This window comes from Buceros rhinoceros, unplaced genomic scaffold (assembly GCF_000710305.1).
Source record: "Buceros rhinoceros silvestris isolate BGI_N320 unplaced genomic scaffold, ASM71030v1 scaffold1213, whole genome shotgun sequence".
In the NCBI taxonomy this organism is placed as follows: domain Eukaryota; kingdom Metazoa; phylum Chordata; class Aves; order Bucerotiformes; family Bucerotidae; genus Buceros; species Buceros rhinoceros.
The window spans coordinates 35,486-55,320 of NW_010402797.1; the positions used below are offsets into that span (position 1 = coordinate 35,486).

At 41.0% G+C, this 19,835-nt stretch overlaps 1 protein-coding gene across 1 annotated transcript in view; it reads left to right on the forward strand.

The window, feature by feature from the left end:
• Nucleotides 1–334: 334 nt before the first annotated feature.
• The window catches only part of SLC9A7 (solute carrier family 9, subfamily A (NHE7, cation proton antiporter 7), member 7), a gene marked incomplete at its 5' end in the record, with an annotated part of 38,636 nt that continues 19,135 nt past the window's right edge, over nt 335–19,835 (forward strand). The window contains 11 exons of the mRNA XM_010132731.1: nt 335–534; nt 1,924–2,001; nt 2,709–2,785; nt 3,774–3,886; nt 5,258–5,363; nt 5,652–5,780; nt 9,798–9,913; nt 10,617–10,705; nt 10,820–10,933; nt 12,988–13,099; nt 14,433–14,586. Coding sequence (XP_010131033.1) covers nt 335–534; nt 1,924–2,001; nt 2,709–2,785; nt 3,774–3,886; nt 5,258–5,363; nt 5,652–5,780; nt 9,798–9,913; nt 10,617–10,705; nt 10,820–10,933; nt 12,988–13,099; nt 14,433–14,586 — 1,288 coding nt within the window. The remainder of the gene's footprint in view (nt 535–1,923; nt 2,002–2,708; nt 2,786–3,773; nt 3,887–5,257; nt 5,364–5,651; nt 5,781–9,797; nt 9,914–10,616; nt 10,706–10,819; nt 10,934–12,987; nt 13,100–14,432; nt 14,587–19,835) is intronic.

Sequence of the window (19,835 nt, forward strand, 5' to 3'; positions counted from 1 at the left end):
CCTTAGGCAGGTGAAATTTATTTGATGTGTCCTGGTGTTTAGCCTCTTGCGCAGCTCAGGATTTACGTGCTAGAAGTGTGAATGAGGGTGAGGAAGACAAGACATGAAATGGAATATCTTGTTTGTCACTTCAGAGAGATAACAGATTTTATAAATTCATAGTTTTGGTATGGTCAGGGCCCCTTCTCTGCAGGAAACTGATAGTAACGATTCACTGCAAAATGTTTATGATGCACGTGCGCTTGTAAGGCTCATACATTATACCTTGGATGTTGTTTGAAAGTTAGGTACAGGGGTAGCCCATCAGCCTCATGGATTTTTAACTCTCTTCCAGGACTCATAGTTGGGGTGATCTTGAGATATGGGACTCCCTCTACTAGCGGCCATGACAAGCCACTCAGCTGCTCACAGGAGGACAGGCCGTTTACAACCCTGCTGGTCAATGTCAGTGGGAAATTCTTTGAGTATACGCTCAAAGGGGAAATAAGCCCTGGGAAGATCCACAACGTGGAGCAAAATGACATGTTGCGAAAGGTGAGGGTAGATCATTCCTTGTGCTTGGCTAAGCATTTCTCCTTTATCTAAGCTCGCCTCCCTCCTCCTCCCCGCTCCATCCCATTTGAATGCTAGGTAGTATCAAGTGTCTGTATTCCTGATAGTAACAGCACTTCAGTGCTTAATTCAGCACCTAGCACCTTCTGTATTATATTGCTGTTGATGAAACTGTGCTCCATTGCAAGTATGTAGTGCTTTCCCAAAGCCCTTGATTGCTGTTTGAACACTTAATGTACATTTCTAGCATCTGTAGAATTCACAAAGACCAGCTGAACAAAGAAAGCCTGATGCTGCCTTTTATAATACAATATAAGGAAAATGATACTTTCTTAGGGAGGAAGTATTGTTTCTTAGTGGTTTGTGTTTGTTCCTCCCGCCCCCCTCCCCGGGTCTTTTAATCTGTTTATTGTAAGGAGATAGTTATTGATTATATCCCTATAATCCACCAAATGAGAGTCTGGTATTTGGAATTGAATTAATCAACTGTTACTCACATCTGCTATTTGGTTTCTTATTCTGTTCAGTGCGAGGAATTAACTACCTTTTCTGTGTATCAAAGCTAGATTTTGAAGTATAGAATTGAGACTTTCAGGTTTGTAACCTAAATCCACTTATTTCTGCTGACTGTGAAGAGAGCTTAGGTGTCTGTTTATATGTACCTATCTGCTACAGATGCCTGAAGTTAGCTAGATGAGTCCTGTCCTTGGAGTGCACACTTGTTGTGTTTGTCTTCTAACCTGTGCGTAGATAGGAGGTCAAGAGAGCCTAGGTAGTCCCACATGTGTGTAGGTCTTCTGTTTAGATTATAAATGTTTTTTTGTTCCTTACTATACTGTAGCCTTTCATGGATATCTGTAGCTTCTACTGAAACACATGGAAGTGAAGTGTGATCCTAATTTCTGAAAACCAGTCTTGTATCTGACTACATTGATTTACAATAACTGTGCAGTAGCTAGACTTGCAGAAAAACCTAAGCAAAAAATAGCATTTCATCTGCAGATATATGAATATCATGTACCACCATAAGAGAGATCTCTGGCATTGTTTCTACTAGAATTTTTTCATTTAAAAAGGGGGACTGTGTTTGGAACTGCTGCAAGATTTATGACTGGTGATTGATGTAGTGCCTTGTTTGTGTGTGTGGTTTGTTTTTCGTTGTTTTTTTTTTTCTTTCTTTCTAGATGCTGTTTACCAAGACGAGCTGCAGTTTTTTTCTGCTACATGTTTACAGAGCTGGCCAGTATTTTGAAGGGCCAACTTAGCTATTTCAACAACCAAAAATAGTAGTTATCAGAGAATGAAAGAGAAAAAAACCAGAAGGATTTGTGTATGTCTGTTTCTAATTGAAGTTTCATCTTTTATTTTTAGGTAACATTTGACCCAGAAGTTTTTTTCAACATTCTGTTGCCTCCTATTATTTTTCATGCTGGTTATAGCCTGAAGAAAGTAAGTGTAATCTTTTCTGAGTAGAGTAGCCCACTTTTTTTTTTTTTTCTTTTTTGACATGAGACTTCTGATTTGTTCAGGAGTTCTGTCTCCCTCTCAAGCGTATGTTGTTGTTTGGGCTTTTTAATGGCAGTAAGAAAAATCTCATTTCTTCCATAGATGGTTAGGTCATATTGTTGTGAGAGAAAATACACGTACTTTTTACTATAAACACATTAAACTCTATTTAATCTTGCTGATTTGTTTTCCATTGAACTTTGCCAGAGCTTAGTATCAGTTCTATTTGAAGTAAAAGATGTCCTGATATGAATTGTCCTGGTTCTTCTTAAAAATCCAGAATGCAGTAAATTACACTGTGAATAGATCTAAACCTGAATCCCAGGGGGGAGTGCCCGACCTTGCATGGTAGAAGAGCCCAGATTCTGCTCTTGAGTGAGGACACTGTGAATTGGTGCTGGCTTCCAATTTTGCAGCTAACTCTTCCATCTCTTACGAAAACACCTGTGTGGGAAGCTTCCTGCCAATAAGCTAGATGATACATGGTTCAGATTTTGTGTGTTCCATTTATTGAAGTTGGACAAAATTTACATTGCAGTATTTGAAGCATTTCTCCGAAATAGAGGATTGTTTCTGTGTGTTAATGCAAGTGTAGTAGTGCGCTGTGTTTTTGAACAAGTGATACAACTTCTCTTTTTTTTCCTCTGCAGAGACACTTTTTCAGGAATTTGGGGTCCATTTTGGCTTATGCCTTTTTAGGAACAGCAGTCTCTTGTTTTATTATTGGGTAAGTGAACTCTGCGCTATCAGTTCCTTTCTGTACTAAAGTTTAAGTTGATAAAGTGTGTGTTGAGCCTTCCAGATTGCCTCAGTTTTGTAATTTGTTAAAGTATTTTATTTGTGTATCCTCCAGACAAAATGCAAATGTAACTTTTGCTGAGAACTTACCCCACTTCTGCCAGTACTGTGCCTTGAAATGATATTGTCAAGTTTGAATTGTGACCCTCCGCAATACTAAAACGAGGCATTGAGTTTTTCATGTAATGTCCAGTCCAAACAAAAACCTCGTAAGATTCTTCCTGGAATTGACTTCAACTTAAATTCTGGACACTACTTGTAACAGAATTTTAGCTATCAAACGTGTAGAGACGTCCCTTTCAGTGACCACATATGTGCACGTTGTCTCTTTCTCTCTCTCCATATGTGTGTATGAGTATATATATAAAATTTTATGTGTATATGGAGACACACATTTAGTTTAAGATAGCTAGTCACATTGATTTACTTTCATACAATCTCTTATGCCGCCGATATTACTGGGTCTGGTGTATGGACATTCCGAAATAAGAAATCCTGAATTGCATAGGTGACCTTGCTTTGTCTCTCAAAGAATTTCACTAGAAAAAATAGTTCGAAGGCTATTCTTAGCTCGGAGCTTTTGGCCTGTGTACTGTGTTGGGAGAAACAATACTGAGGGGAATTTTGAGCAGGGAAATCTTCCCTTGGTGGAAGAAGGAAATAATGTATAGATTCTATGTGCTAGAGCAAACAGATTGCTCATTTTAAATGATATCTTCTGGATCACGTATCCCTTAACTTGGTTTGTAGGTAAAAGAGAAATACTAATTTTGAGAGCTTGGTGTTAAACTGTGGCAGTGTCCTATAGAGCTGTAGCATAGCTCCGCCCACCTGAAATGTTGCTTGTGCTTTTCCTTTGCCTATCTAAAATGCACCAACTTGTTTGACTTGGACTGTTTTATCCTCTTTCTCTTCAGGAATCTCATGTATGGGGTTGTGAAACTAATGAAGCTGGTGGGTCAGCTCTCTGATAAATTCTATTACACAGACTGCCTCCTCTTTGGAGCAATAATATCTGCCACTGATCCAGGTAGCTTACTTAACGTTTTTTAATAACCTCCCAAAATAATCCTGTTGCTAGGGCTTTTGGCTGCATAGCACAAAGATATTAACAGCACTCTTTTCAATTATGTTGTGCTAGAATCTCTGATCCTCTTCTCTGAAATGCATGCAAGTTCTGAGTGTTGTGAAAGCTGTTCTCTTGGTTTGGTGCTGGACTGGTATGATGTGATGGTATGTTTGGAGAAAAACGTACCTTTACTGTTCAAATACATTAAATATTTTTTTCACAGTAGGTTGTTTTTTGTGTGCATCAAGTTTAAGGCTGCAAATAGATGAAATTAGAACATAGTCTGGATAGCAGAACTTCCTCTTCAGCTATATTGCTTGGGACATTGGACAATTTAAGAGCAATATTTGAGGCTTTTAGGCTCTTTAGGTGTGGGGATTTTTTTTCCCCCTCCTTCAAATGAACTTCATATTTTACAAGTTTAAGCAGAAGAACTCTCATTTGGCAAAGTAATTTGAGCTTTTGTCAAAATCATCTAGTCATCGTTCAAAGTCCAGCAGGTTCACGTAGGTGTCTCTGCTTGACAGGTCTCTCTGGAGAGCTCGTGTGTATCAGGGGTTGGGTTAAGGATTCGTGGAGTATGAAGCTTGACATTTAAAACAGCTTATGTGAGGTGCTCCGTGGTGATTTGTGAGAAAATGGGAAGTAGCTCCTGTGATTGAGCTGAGCTCTAACAGCTGGTGGTTGCACACAGTTTATGCAAAAACTCACCACGTGTGTGGTTTGTTTTTTTTTTTTTTTTTATTTTGAAGCTCATATATGGGAACATCTTCAAGATCATGGTCTTTCATCTTGGTCTGAAGCTTCTTGGAAGGATGATTTTAAATCATCAGCAGCCTTGCCCTTTTCAAATTCTGCACAAATGCACGCTCCTGTGGCGTAGTGTAGGGGGAGGGGAACACTTAGGATTATTAGCACTGTTTTCAAATGGCTGAAATACTAAAGCTATGTCAACAATCCATACAGCCTTTAAAAGCAGCAAGAGTTGCACATTTTGTTGATTATCTTACGTGGGACGTGGCCTACAAAAAATATCAGGGCTTTATAGAAGTCCTTTTTTTGCCCCATGCCCCTCGAGTAGGGGGGCTTTCCTATAAACGCTGTGCAGATGGGAGGGCCACAGAGCCACCTCCTAATGGAGCTTCCCTAAAACTGATGGTGGAGTTGCTTACCTGCAGATAAATGTGACTAGTCTCTTTCTTGGTTTAATTTTGATCTTGTACTTCGATTCCTGGGTTTTGTTGCTTTAGGCAAACGAGCAAGTCTGCTCTGTTAGCTCACACAGTCGTTCCTGAAGTCACCCAGTGTGTTTTTTCTCTTTTCTTTCTGTAGTTACCGTGCTAGCAATATTTAATGAGCTGCATGCTGATGTTGATCTCTATGCCCTTTTGTTTGGGGAGAGCGTGTTGAATGATGCTGTTGCCATTGTATTATCTTCGTAAGTAACTACCTGAATTTCTACTCTGAAATTACTTAATTGCTTTTGGTATTTGTCTAAAATAAATGCCTTTTCTGAGAAATGTTGTTTTAAATTTAAATGGATTCTCTTGAACTGAATTAATGAACATTGCAAATGTTTGCCAAGATCACTCATGCATACGTGCACCAGAATGGAAGATTTGCCTTCAGTATGGGGTTGTCCCTTCTGTTGCTCAGGTGTTGCTGTTATGCAATAAAAATGTTCTGATGCCACTTCTAACTTCTTAACGTGCTACTCTCTTTCTAGATCCATAGTTGCCTACCAGCCAACAGGTGAAAATACCCATGCTTTTGATGCAGCAGCATTTTTCAAGTCTGTTGGTGTTTTCCTGGGAATATTCAGTGGTTCTTTCATGATGGGAGCAGTGACAGGGGTTGTGACAGCTCTAATATCCTTTTTCACATTTGGCTCTTCCAGACTGCATGCCACATTCAGGGCATTCACATTATTAGCAGGGCTATTCTGTTACCAACTATATCAAAATTGACTCTAGCTTGTTTTAATCTGAGTGTGAAGATGCGATCAGTGTTCATATAACCTTTGTCTATAGAAAGGCATCATAGAAATTAACTTTTTTCAATATGGCTTTGGCCACACTGGGAGTTTAGTGATGTTGCTGCATGCTAGAGGCCAAGGGGAGGCCCTAAACAGGCATGTCCTAATGTTCAGTTTCTTTTAATGAAATTAATAGCTTTTATTATTAGGCTTGGAAGACATCTGTTATGATAACTGGTGTTTGATTCTGTCTTCCGCAAAATTATTAATAGCTATTTCTGACCTCACAGAGTTTGAGTCCTGCATTTAAACTTTCTGCCAGAAATCTGATGTCATCTATCTTGGATGAGATTGTATCTCTACCAGAGTTAACATCATAACATGATGTGCATTGCACGATCTGTCCTGTTCTCTTGAATCTTGCTGCTATTTGATTAGAGCTCTGAGGCACTCAGCAAGGCATCTATATGGGTTTTGTTTCAGGCTCAGGCAGTAGGCCTTAGGTCTGACCTGCTCCAGAAATCATGATGCTTCTTCAAGCAAAAATTAAAATTCTTTGCTTTCAGAGTGATGAGCTTAACCACATTTGTACATATCCCAGAATGCTTTCATCTGCCTAGACTTCTGAATACAGACCTAAAAGGGGTAAAATGTGATATTTTATGCAATAATCATGAACCTGTAAATATTAAGCAGTAATGTCTCTACTGTATCTTTTTATATACATGCTCTACAGATGTGTCTGATATGTCTGCATAATGGGAACCCTTCACGTGTAAAGGGGAATATGTGCTCTTGATGCTTTAATGTTAGGTGTTCCAGTTCCACTGATCTGCAGTTGGTGTGATGCAGAACCATGATTCTTCATCTAGCTTTTAGGCTACTGGCCATCCACAGCTCTAGCTGCTCAAATGCTGTTGCTGTGGTTTTTGGCTTGCTGGCTGGTTACCAACTACAGCTGAAATGCATTCAGATCCGTTTTGTAAAATCATACTTCTGAAGCGGCAATAGGTTCTTGCTGTTTCTAATGTTTGTGCCCAGGAGGGTGATATGAGGCTGGGCAGAGGGAGGCTGTTCAGAAGACAGCCTTTGTTGTGTGGTTGGGGTTTTTTTCCGTGTGTGGCTTTTTGTGGTTTTTTTGTTGTTAAAAACAACAAAAATCCTTAAGTTGTTGGTCAATTATACAACTTTAAGTATTTTTCCAAAAGAAAACAATGTCATGCAACACCTTAGAAACAAACTGTAAATTTGCATTTTGCTCTTCATAGCTGATTAGAACTCATAACTTAAGACGTGCATGTAGTTAATACACTGTTATTCTCGTAGCTGTGAAATACTTGTAACCGTAACTCTCTGAGTGAGGAGTCATGCATTCTCCTTTGAAAACAGACAGAATACTTAGTCTGCAAATATGATGCAGTTGATATGCAAAGACTTGTTCTGGTTTTCAGCAAGCTGTCTTGACCTTGCTATCTGTGGTTCTTTTTATATCAGCTAAGATATTGTACCAGTTTGTCTTTTCTTTCTAAATGGCTGAATCTGCCAGGCTGAAGTGAAACCAAAGGCCATGTCTAAGAAATAAAGCCAGCAAGCTAAGAAAACAGAAATAATAATTTAATTTGAATCAACACTTCAATTTGGTCAATTATGTCAAATAATAAAATGTGGGTTTTTTTCTCTCACCTTCATTTTCCTCCAAAATGCTGAGGTTTTCATTTCACATTTAATGAACTGTTTTGGTGTGGTTACTCAGAATAACAGTAAGGGTAATAAAGAATTTGATTCAAAAAGCTGCCAGAAAAGGCTGGAAATGAGGAATTCATTCTGACAAGGGCCCTTGCCTGACTTCAGGGTAACAAGGTTCAAACTCTTTCTCTCCCATGGAGTAACTGTGGCTAATGAGTTTCCTTAAGCATCCAGGAATGACTTTTGAGCCCGGCACTGGGGTTAATTTGGGGTGGGATTGTTTGAGTGCTCTGTGGGAAGACGGGTTCTAACTGTTGCTGTGGTGGCTGTTGCTGCTTCAGAAGCATGATCTTAGAAAAATTAGTCTGTTTCAGGGCAGCGGTGAGGAAGTGGGGAGAAGTCAGCTGAGTATGACAGTACATCCTGAAAAGTTTGAGAGACATGGTTTATGTGGAGAAGTAACTGTGGAGGATTAACAGCTGTTTGAAAAAATGCTGAGTTTTATATTTGGTCTAATGTCAACTACCATGGAGAATAATAAATTTTTTAAAGACGGTTTGGGCTTTTGTTTTGAGGGCAACCTTCTGACAAAGTAGGGTCACAGCAGAAGATGTGGGTGGAGTATGTTTCAGAGCCCTTGCCCTGCTCCAAGTTAGCAGAGAATGCCAAGGAGGAGTAGGTGTGGATGGGGAGGGGGCCTCAGGATTGCTTTATCCTAACCTGGCTCCCACTGAAATGCTGACAGCTGTTTGCCTCTGGTGTTAATCACTTGAGGCTTGTTGTGAAAGTTGTATTCTGTGATAAAAACCACAGGAGACTGTTTCCATGGAGTCTTCTGGGCTACCTGATTGCTGCTTGCAGGAGGCAGTCAAGAGCGCTGTGAGCCCCAGACCTCCCAGGACATGTGAATTTTCTGTGAAAAGCAGTGCTGCTCATTGCTTTTAACATCCCTATTCCATATTGAACCATGACTCCCCAAGCAGCAGTGCAGCCATTAGTTTTAGATTGTGGAGTGCTGCAGAGAGCCCAGGATACAGCTGTGTTAGGCACTGGAGAGCAATGGTGGATGATGGTGCAGCCTTCATTTGTCCGTTGAGGTAACAATTGCCTTCATATGAACAGGGGACAATGCCCCTTACTGTTTCAAGTGTCCTTGCTGTGTTCTTGCTGTCCTACTACTTGGATTTCAGAGAAGACTGTGCTAGTTGTCAGCTTTCAAAAAGACCAGAGATCTCACTTCCCACCCCTGTTAATACATGGTTTCTTTTTGTGTCTTTTAGAGTTGCACATAGCTGTCTGCGCCTCACGTACAGTGAGCTGTGCAGTGTTTACCTGCTGCCAGAGTAGTGATGAGGAAGAAAAGCCAACAAAATCCTATAAATACATAAACAACTTTTTTGTAGTTTGGGAAGAACTATATTTAACACTAATGAAATCTGTTCTGTTTTTTCAGTAGCTTCATGAACTGTTAGTTCAGTGTGTTTGATGTTCCTCAAGTTTTGCTCTCCTCTGGAAGATTAACTTTTTTACTCCCATTGAAAGACGGAGCTGCTCTGAGTTGGCTTTTACTCTAAAAAACATCAACACGAGGAGAGGAAATGTATTTTGCTGTAGGCAAGATTTCTGTTTTGCCTCAAAGTACAGAAGCAGCCGCACTTACTAAAAAAGACTTGTCAGCAAATCTAAGCAGAGAAGTTCTGCTAAATCTGCTTCATCTTAGGGATGCTGTAGTCAAGTGCAGCCCTGTGAATTAGCTTCCGAATGTATTTTATGCTTTATTTAAAGATGAAGGTCTTTATTGGGGGTGGGGGTGAACACAATACAAAACATAATATAACACAATACAAAACAACAAATAAAAAACAAAAACCCAGTGGAAAACCAAGACACAATCTAAAAGGAATGCTGGGTATATATGCCTTCCCTGATGGCACTTTGCAGGGAAACATGGCATAGAGTAAGATAAGATAAGTAAGTCAAAGAAGAGGTGGAGCTATATTTATGCCATGGAGAGGCAGCAAAAATATCCAAACCAGACTGTTGCAAGGGAAGACTTTGATTCTGGTTTGTCTTGATGTGATGGAATTGATATTTTTCAGCACTAGAAGTGTTTTGTTTTCCAACTGTTTTGGCTGTTAGCACATAAAAGTGCTTTTCATAAATACGGGGTGCAGAGAAGCCAAAAGATTTATTTTTTGATCCCTTAACAAATGACATTAACGTGACGAAGTTTACCAAATTGCACTGCTTCCCCCTGCTGGAAACGGCTCTTTTCTTCCTGATGTCCTGGAGCACTTTCTTGCTGGCAGAAGCTTGTGGATTTACTGGTGAGTTGTTGGGATTCAAGCTCATGGAGACAGAAGTCCTGTCAGTCTTAGCCGCCATTTTTCTACTTTCTCATTGAAACTTTCCCATGAGAAACATGATCTTGGTATTTAAATGTGGTTTTTACATTCTGTACAATGTCACTGAAGGTACAGCTCACTGTGTAACCAAATCTTTTAAGAGCAATGGTTTGGTTCAAACACTGCCTCCCCAACCTGGAATCTAACTCACTTGAAAACAAGGTTCATAAACTCTCAAGGTTAAGAATGAGGTATAAATCACAGAATCATCTGGTTGGAAGAGACATTTAAGATCAAATCCAACCATTCACCTTGCACTGCCGGAGGCCCTACACCATGTCCCTCAGCACCACATCCACATGTTTTTTTAAACACTTCCAGGGATTGGGACCCCACCACCTCCCTGAGCAGCCTGTTCCAATGCTTCATAACCCTCTCTGTAAAGAAATTTTTTCCTGATATCCAACCTAAATTCCTCCTGATGCAACTTAAGGCTCTTTCTTCTCACCTTGTCATTTGTCACATGGGAGAAGAAACTGACCCTCACCTCACTACAACCTCCTTTCAGGTAGCTGTAGAGAGCGATAAGATCTCCCCTGAGCCTCCTCTTCTTGGGAAGGTAAAATGTGGCGAGCTCATGTAGTAAACAGGCTGATTTTTTTTTTATGTGTGATTTTGTTCACAGGTGTGGTGGCTGTCCTCTTCTGTGGAATTACCCAGGCACATTATACATACAATAACTTGTCAGTTGAATCAAGAAGTCGCACTAAGCAGGCAAGACTCTCTTTCCCCTTTTATACAGTGTATTGCTGAAGTAGTGAATGTACTGTTGTTTTTAAAAAGCATCTTTATTTCTTGGCCTTTAACATGTCACTGTTTTCTCCCTAGCTCTTTGAGGTATTGCACTTCCTAGCTGAGAACTTCATATTTTCTTATATGGGTTTGGCACTGTTTACTTTCCAGAAACACATATTCAGCCCAGTTTTCATCATTGGAGCTTTCGTATCCTTTTTTGCTTTGTGTGACATATCTGTCTTATGTGCCTGGAAACTTGTGTCTATTGGCTTTACCAGATAGAGGGTGGTGGCTGCCCTGAGTTCCCCTGATGTCTTGCAGGCAAAATAATTTTGAGAACAATCTTTGGTTACCCCTTACATCAAAGTCCTAAGCCTTTGTGCCACACGGGTGATGGCTCTGTACCTGAGCAAGTGCTAGAAGTCATATAATTTCAATAGGTAAATAAATGAATATGCTTTACTGTGTGAGCTGGCTATTGACAGTTAGCAGTGCTTGTGTGTTGCTATTGTGTTTGAACTTTGGAGGCCTAGAAAAGGATTAATTTTTCTCTTCACTTTCAATGGTTCCTTGAAGAAAGCAAACAAACCTCAAGTAAATAAAGAAGATGAACAAATTATCTTGGAGCAATGACCCAAAGGACATCTCTCTGCCTGCTACAGGAGTAGGGCTACTGGCATTGAAGATAAAAAACAGTGAAAGGACATATAAAGATGGCCTAGTCTAGAACGTACTTTTTTTCTCTCCTGCTTTCTGCTCTTTTCTGTCATCTCTGTACTGCTTCTAGGGATTTATCACATTTGTCTTTATTTTCCTTTGGCCATTTACTTTTTCCTGAAACAGTAATAAATCTCCTGCTAAGTCTCCTCACGTCCATTCTTCTGAACTAAAAAATACTCCCAAGCCATGCAGCCATTGGATAATGACGTGAACAGAATAGCTACAACTGGTATACTAAGCATTGTAGTTTTTCATCTTTGCTGTGGTCTTCCATCCTCTCTCAGGTTACCCTATCCGTCTTGGGTTTGTTTTCAGTATTTATCTTGTTCCTTTCTCTTCCTACCCACCTACCTTTTATTACATTTTTCACATCTTCTTCTACCGCTGCACTTAACCTGTGTTGCCTCTTGAGCGTTCCTCTACCTTTGAGAAGTGCAGCTAGTACTAGCACCCACGTTTTGCCTCAACAGCTACGGTTCCCATTGAGTTAAAACCTCATGGGGGTGAAATGTAGAGACATCATGAGCTGTTGAAAGAGAAAGGTTGGTCTGCAAAGGCATAGCTAAAGCCTCAGTGTAAATGACAAAACCCTAACCATTATTCCTGTCTACATTGGTCTTGATGGCTTTTGATGTCTGATTTATGCAGTCCTCGAAAGGACTGCTATAAAAGCTGCTTGGAATAATTTTGTGCAGCTTTGCATACAAAGCAATAATCAAAATCTTATTTTCCTAGAGACATAATTTCCTGCAGACAGTATTACTTTACTTAGCTATGGCAACAACCCAGTGGTATCTAGAGCTCTTACATGGTTTTATTTCTTTTCCGTAAGAGAGCTGTTTAGTTCTACTGTTGTTATCCCCAAAGTGAATGATCAATGTTCGGTGGGCTGCTTGTGTTGGTGTTTTATAGGATTTCAAGACATTACTTGTCCCGAAGAGTTCCTTAGATGGCAGAGGATGTTACCAGCTTTCTGCTTCTTCACTGGATGTTTTACACTGGAAGGAGCTTACCACCTACTGTCATGAATTTCTGCAATGCTCTTTTCTAAATTCATTCTAGTACTGACAAGCAGTTTTTTGATTTATCATCTTAGTAACTCTGTACTCATAAGTGCTTGCCAGCCAGTAAGAGATTTTGCCTCTGCAGGAGCCATAATGGAGTGGCTGCTTGCTGGTCTTACATCGGTTTTCATTCTGTACACAGGGCTGCATTTCTGTTGTTATGAAACACATTGAATGGTGATGGTGATAAGTTGTTTGAAGTGTGAATTTTTTTAAAGTCTTCATTTGTACAAGTGGTAATTCTAATATTGGGTATAATTTCACTATGTTTTAAACTTGCTTATATTAGTTAAAATTTGTATTCTGTGTCTGTATGCATGTAATCGGTGAAAGTCTGTTTTATAAGGACAGAGATAAGAAGAACAATTGATATCATGATGTAAACCTCTCACTAAAACAGAAGCTTCATGTTAGAGCCGGGTAGCCAAGAGTGCGTACCTCAGGACAGTGAAAACCTTAACCCTCAGCTGTTAACAGATTGCAATCTTTTTGGGTAGAGCTGCACACATCTACCCTCTCTCATTCTTATTGAATCTGGGAAGAAGGCATAAGATCAGCTGGAACTTTCAGCACATGATGATGTTTTCAGGTAAAAGTAAACGTTTGGAAAAGAAAAATCTTATTTTTAACTCGTAAGCAATTTATAGTACTATCTTCTGCTTTTATAATCCACATCCACGCACTCTGAATAGAAAATTTAATGGTTGTTGCAGCATGTCATCATGTATCTTCCAACCTTTACGGAAAGTATATCATGTCTGGGAAGAGTGATATCTTGAAATGCCAGTTGCTGGCAGCAGACAGTCACCCCATGTTGGGAATAGAGTATTTTCATTTGAAGTGCATCTGAAGGGGATGGGGGAATTGGAATGTGTCTCTTCCAAAAAGTTATTTCTAGCTGAGATGATGTTCACGTTGTGCAGAAACAGTCACCTGCTGAGAAAATCAAGGTGTATTTATGGGTGCCCTCTCCCACTTTGCTGGAGACAGCAAATTGTATGACTTAAACTCCCTTATAATTTCTGTCACACAGATAACTGTTTGTCATTTGAAGCAAATCATGGAGTGTGTCTCTAAATGTATGCATCCTCAAGAAGCACCAGGAATTCCAATACACAAGAGGGTGTAAAGAGGAGGGAGCCAGGCTGCTTCCAGTGGTGACCAGTGACAGAACCAGAGGCAAAGGACACAAGCTGAAACACAGGAGGTTCCCTCCAAACATCAGGAAACACTTTTTACTGTGTCCAAGCACTGGTACAGGCTGGAAGATATTCAAAACCCATCTGGTCTAGGGCAACCTACTCCAGGTGACCCAACTTGAGCAGGGGAGTTGGACCAGATGACCTCTAGAAGTCCCTTCCAACCTGAGCCATTCTGTGATTCCCCTACGTAAGAAGTCTGCAGATGGCCAAATACCATGGCTTGTCCATGCTAGTGGAATCTTCTAACTGGGGGTGGGGGAGTGTAGAAATATGGTCTGCCTGTGAACATGCTATTAATGGGAATATTTTTCCAGCTGATAACAACTTCATATTAAAAACTTGTGCTCCAGTTATGGCATCAACTGGTAAAGTGTGAATTTTTGTTTGGATTCAGGGAGCTGCTTGATTTCCATAATATGTTTTGCCACTGTCCACAACTTGTTTGTTTCTGCATTTCTTTCCTGTTTCTGGAAATATTTACACTTAATATTTTTCTTAGCACTTGTGATTTACAGAAACCTACCATGGCAAGTTATGTTTTTAATCATCCCAGGGCATCATTTATCAGGGGAACTGAGGGAATTGAAACTTGTTGGAGCCCAGTGCTTCCTGCCTGTCATTTTGCACCTGCGTGGCAGGAAGGGAGCGAGGGAAGATGGCTGTCTCATGAATAGGTGTGGTCGCACTCCTGAAGCTCTGCTCTTTCGTTCTTTCACGTAGGTCTCAGGGGAGCCATGGCGTTTGCTCTGGCTATACGAGATACTGCTACCTACTCACATCAGATGATGTTCTCAACAACTCTGCTCATTGTCTTTTTCACTGTGTGGATTGTCGGTGGAGGTACAACTCCCATGCTGTCATGGCTGAATATCAGGTCAGTATGCAACCGTATGCTGGGAAAACTTCACTTTTCAAGAGGCAGTTGTGCTAATTGGACATAGTCCTGCAGAACTTGTTTGATGTTTGCTAAAGGTGTTCTAGGTATTTAGAATACTATGTTTCATAGAGGAAGATGCTATTGCAGCTGTTGAAGAAACTCTATTAATGCTGCTGGGATTCAGCCTAAAACTCCCTGATGCTCTGCAAGTAGGTATCTAGATCTTTGTCAGCCCAGTAGGACATGGAATAGTGTTGCTTGATACAGCAGCCCGTATATTGAAAAGGAAAAATTAATCTATCTAGTCCCATATAAACTTATCTTCCTTTTCAGCTAAGACATTTCCCTGTCTTTTGGCTCTTGGTAATGACCTTGTTATGTTAAGTTAAATGAAGTCTTTAGTGGGTGGTGCTAAACTGAATGCACTCCAAACATCCATCAGAACAAACCTGTTGTTATCTGAACGACTGGGATAAATGGGATCCTGCTAGTCTTCTGTGTGTGTTCTCTCCTGTTTTGAGACCTGTGAAAATGGTGAGTGATGTGATTATAGATGTTTGCTGTAAATCCTAACCAATCTTTTGGGCTGCAAGTATATTCGTGTTTGAGGATACTTATCAACAGAAGTGTTAGAGTCATGAATCAATCATTGTTAGAGACCGCATATGTTGTTACTCTGTGACACTTTTGGTAGTTGGTGAGGCAAAGGTAAACAGCCTGGAGTTAAAACAATATGCTGTACGAACCCTTCAGTGCATTTTTCATATGTAAATTATTTGTGCTCCTTGGCACTTGAAAGCTTACTTTGTCTTACTTTCTAATTGTGCTAACCAGAATTGATATCTCATTGTCTTATGAAAAAACAATCTTAAGTAAAACCAGTTTCAGTCTTTGGAAGAACTGATCATCCTTAGGGACTGGTGATGATTTAGAAAACTTAAGTGAGCTGCTTGTCACAATAGGTAGCAGGTGTTTTCTAGGTTGGAAAAAAAATAGATAGGACTCTCAAAAATGCTTGTGAACTCTTTTCATGGAAGGTAGCATGCTTCCAGCCAGAGACGGGCATTTCAGCAGTGATTTGCAGTATGGCCAGGCCCACAGAGTGGTAGTGAATGAAGTTCAATCCAGTTGGCAGCCAGTCACCAGTGGTGTTCCCCAGGGCTTATTGTTGGGGCCTGTGCTCTTTAACATCTTTATCAATGATCTGGATAAGGGGATTGAGTGCACCCTCAGTCAGTTTGTAGATGACACCAAGCTGGGTGGGTGTGTCAATCTGCTTGAAGGTCAGGAGGCTCTATAGAGGGATCTGGACAGGCTGGATCGGTGAGCTGAGGCCAGTGGTATGAAGTTCTACAAGACCAAGTGCCAGGTCCTGCACTTGGGCCACAACAACCCCCTGCAACGCTATAGGCATGGGGAGGAGTGGCTGGAAAACTGGGCAGCAGAAAAGGACCTGGGGGTGTTCAGCTGGCTGAATACAAGCCCACAGTGTGCCCAGGTGGTCAAGAAGGCCAACAGCGTCCTGGCTTGTATCAGCAACAGTGTGGCCAGCAGGAGGAGGCAAGTGATTGTTTCCCTGTTCTTGGCAGTGGTGAGGCTGCACCTTGAGTACTGTGTCCAGCTGGACTGTGTCCAGATGGATGCCTCATCTCAAGAAGGATATTGAGGTGCTGGAGAGTGTCCAGAGAAGGGCAACAAAGCTGCTGAAGGGTTTAGCAAACAGGTCTTACCAGGAGCAGCTGAGAGACCTGGGATTGTTTAGTCTGGAGAAAACGAGGCTGAGGGGAGACCTCATCACTCTCTACAACTATCTGAAAGGAGGTTGTAGTGAGGTGGGGGTCAGTCTGTTCTCCCAAGTAACAAGTGATGGGACAAGAGGAAATGGCCTCAAGTTGCAGCAGGTGGGGTTTATGCGAGATATTAAGAAAAATTTCTGGCCAACTGATACATAGTTCTGAGGTAGCAGCTTCCTCCCCACCCCCACTTCAAGCCTAGGAATCAGTTTGTGGAAGCATCCAAGAATATGCACTTACTCCTTCAGCAGCACTAATCTGGTTCAGTACTGAGACTCTGTGAGCCTGGCTGATGAGTTCCCTCTGAAGGGAGAAAGGGCTAACGCCATGCCCATTCCAGGTTTGCCCTTCAGGTAGGCTATACTTGCAAAAATCATTCATGTGGCCCACAAGACCCAAGAACTGCAAAGGCTGTGATACCATTCCTAGAGGAGCAGCTGCCAAAAGACAGTTGGCTAAACCACAGTTTTGAGTGTTCAGCTGTAGTTTTTGGGGAGATTTACTCACTCTTGCTAGTAAGCAGTAATTTTAACTCTTTTTTATTTTTCATGATTGACAGAAAATAAATGGTTAACTTCCCTATTAAGGGAAGGTTATAATGTATCATGTAAATACATAGGAAGTATTTTACAGAATTACGTGGGTCTGCCTATGGCTGCCTTGATGGGCACCACTCTATTAATGATGGAGACTGCACTTTGAGACCACATGAAATCAGATTTGTGCCAGGAGGTGGCAGCCGTGTGCAGCTGATCAAGAATTAGAAAGTTGGCTCCGGTAAAGTACCCTCTGTGACAGAGCCCTTTCTGCTGGAAAGCCAGAAGTCCTGTCTGACCTTACAGATTGAAGAAAGAGACAAATTAGTTTCCAGCTGAATTTTAGAAATATGCTGCTTTTCTTTCTTCCATCCCTTTCTACCCAATGGAAGAGGTAGGCAGGCAGAGATGAAGATGAGATGCTGTCCCAGTGCCTCGTTCAGTAGCACAGTACATAGTGATGCAGTCCTGAGGCTGTGCAGTAGGCAACTTGTTCCTGGGATGGCCTGGGATGCTTCCTGAGCCTTGCTTCTTGTCCACCAGGTTAGATTGCAAAAGGCTGGAAATAAGTAGTGCTCCTTTACAGGATTATTTAGCAGAAAAGAGGTTAAATGACAAAAGGTGGTTTGCTTCCTAGGTGAAGTGAAGGGATGTAGGAAGCTAATGCCATTTGTTTATTGGCCTTCAATGTCAGGATTCCTGTGGACTCCTAAAAGTCCAGCTCTAGTATGGAGTTCACACCAGTTGTATCCTGGTTGACTTGGGTCTTTGTGGAAGGAAGAAGGGAAAGGCAGTCAGCCTTTCCACAGCCGTGAGGACTGCAAAGTCCTCAAGAAGTAGTTGGCCTTGCTGCAGCATAGAGGTGAGGAGAAGGCAAGGGATTTAACAAAGAGTTGACTGAGCTGACTGATCCTTTAGGCTGGTTTAGCTTGCCTGGTCATTCTGTAGCAGAGTGGCTGTAATCCTGTGGGTGCTGATCTGCCATCAGTGGGGTTTTGACAGGCTGAGCTTCTTCCCTAGGAACTGCAGGTCTGTTGCACTGAGCAAGTCAGAGGAGCTAAGACAGACATCACCACCAAAGGGTCTTATTTGAGGATGTGCCTACACACTTTAAGCAGAACAGTACCAGAGAGCTGACTCCAACCAAGATTTTCAACCTGACTTGATACCGCTATGTTCATGCTATAGTGGTATGTTCATGGGGAGGTAGTTTCACGTAGGCATGGGGCAATGCCTACACAAGGAACCAGAAATGATTTGCTGTCACTTAAAGGCAGAAGCACACAGTTCTGGCTGCATCATTAATTGCATAGCAATTGGGACGTGTGCTTTGTTCTTTACTTCTGGTGGTCCCTTGTCTCCTATGTTGTGAAATACATTGAAAGTAGGTGAGGGATGGAGAGGATAACGTGAAAAATAAGTTTTAGTAAAGTAAAAAGCAGTGTAAGGAAGAAAAGAGAAAAAAAAAATCTTTCTGCCTCCCCTTGCCCTGTTCTGAATGTCTCAAGTAATCAGAAGAGCAGGTATCTTTCCGGAGAGGGTATGTTACCAGCGGACCAGGGTCCACTGATCAGGCTTAAATGTACAGCTAAGCAGAACAACTAAGCTATGGTTTATAGCAGAGACTTAACTTTAGTTTGGTGCTTAACTGGTTGGGAAAGTGGGGTCATGCCAGCAAAATCCAAGTGAAAAATAATGGGATCTTTAGATGCCTTTTGGTTTCTGATGCTTGATGCTGGGCAAGTTTAAAAAATAACACTAGAAACTGGAGTTCAAGTCATGATGTCATGTGTTTGAATTTCTTGGCTGTCGATGAGTGAGATGTATCCAAGCATGTGAGTAGTAAACAGTCATACTTTTCTGGCAGTAGATTTTTTTTTTTTCCCTCAAACTAAAGCATGACTTGGATATTAAGCATGTAGTCTCATCCTTTGAGACTAAAACAAAGAAATAATTTCCTGCCGGAAGTTTTAACAATTTCAGCAAACTCAAGAACGCTGTAAATCCAACCCACTGGCAAGGTTCCTCTTTTCAGAAGAGTAGCTGACGTATTCTTTCATTTATCTGTCACAGGAAGAAAAGGGAACTCCTAGCATTTGTATTGCAAAATAACATTTTTTTTCCCTATTTTTCATTAGAGGTTATTGACCTGGTTCTTTTCACATTGAGTGAAGGAACACATAGATTAATGCCTTCCTCTCCTTCAAAATCTGCTTCAAATGAAGAAGTTCATATTTATTTTAATGCAGCAAATTCAGTTAGAATTAGCAACCTTTTTCTAAATCTTAAAGCATTGTATCTTTCAATTTAAAATATTTTAGGTATCTTTCTACCATAAGAGTTAAAGGTTGCAGTCAATGTCAACTTAAGTATTTACTGTATTATGTCTGACTTTGCAAATACAGTCTTTAAGAGCTCTCTATTTAGTGATTTTTTTTTTTTTTTTTTTTCCTTTAAATGACAAAACTGAGAAAAATCTGGAAACACCTACTCTGACATAGCTGCTGTGTGAACTACCTCAGTATCTGGGATGGTGGTAAAACTGATGTTTTGGTGGCCGTCTCAGGTTATATTCTATTATCTTAACCAAGGTGGTCCAATGATAAAATGTGCATTTCTTACATACCATGCCTCGGTGTGAGGCAGCGGTAGGAGGCAAGTGTGGAGGCTGGAATCTAGCCTTGTGTTATGTTCCCAACTGCAGTGGGGGATGTCTGAGAGGAGGTTACATCCTTCTGTTTTGCATCCTGTTTCCATTATTCCGCAATTTAGATCATTCACTTCACTGCCTTCTAGCTGCTCTCTGCTGCCCTTGAAGGGCAGATGCACAGACACAGGCACTGCCCCTTGCCCTCCGTTACAGGCTTTTTCCTCTCACCATCTTTTTCTGCACTGTTTTCTCCAGTCGCCTTTCCCT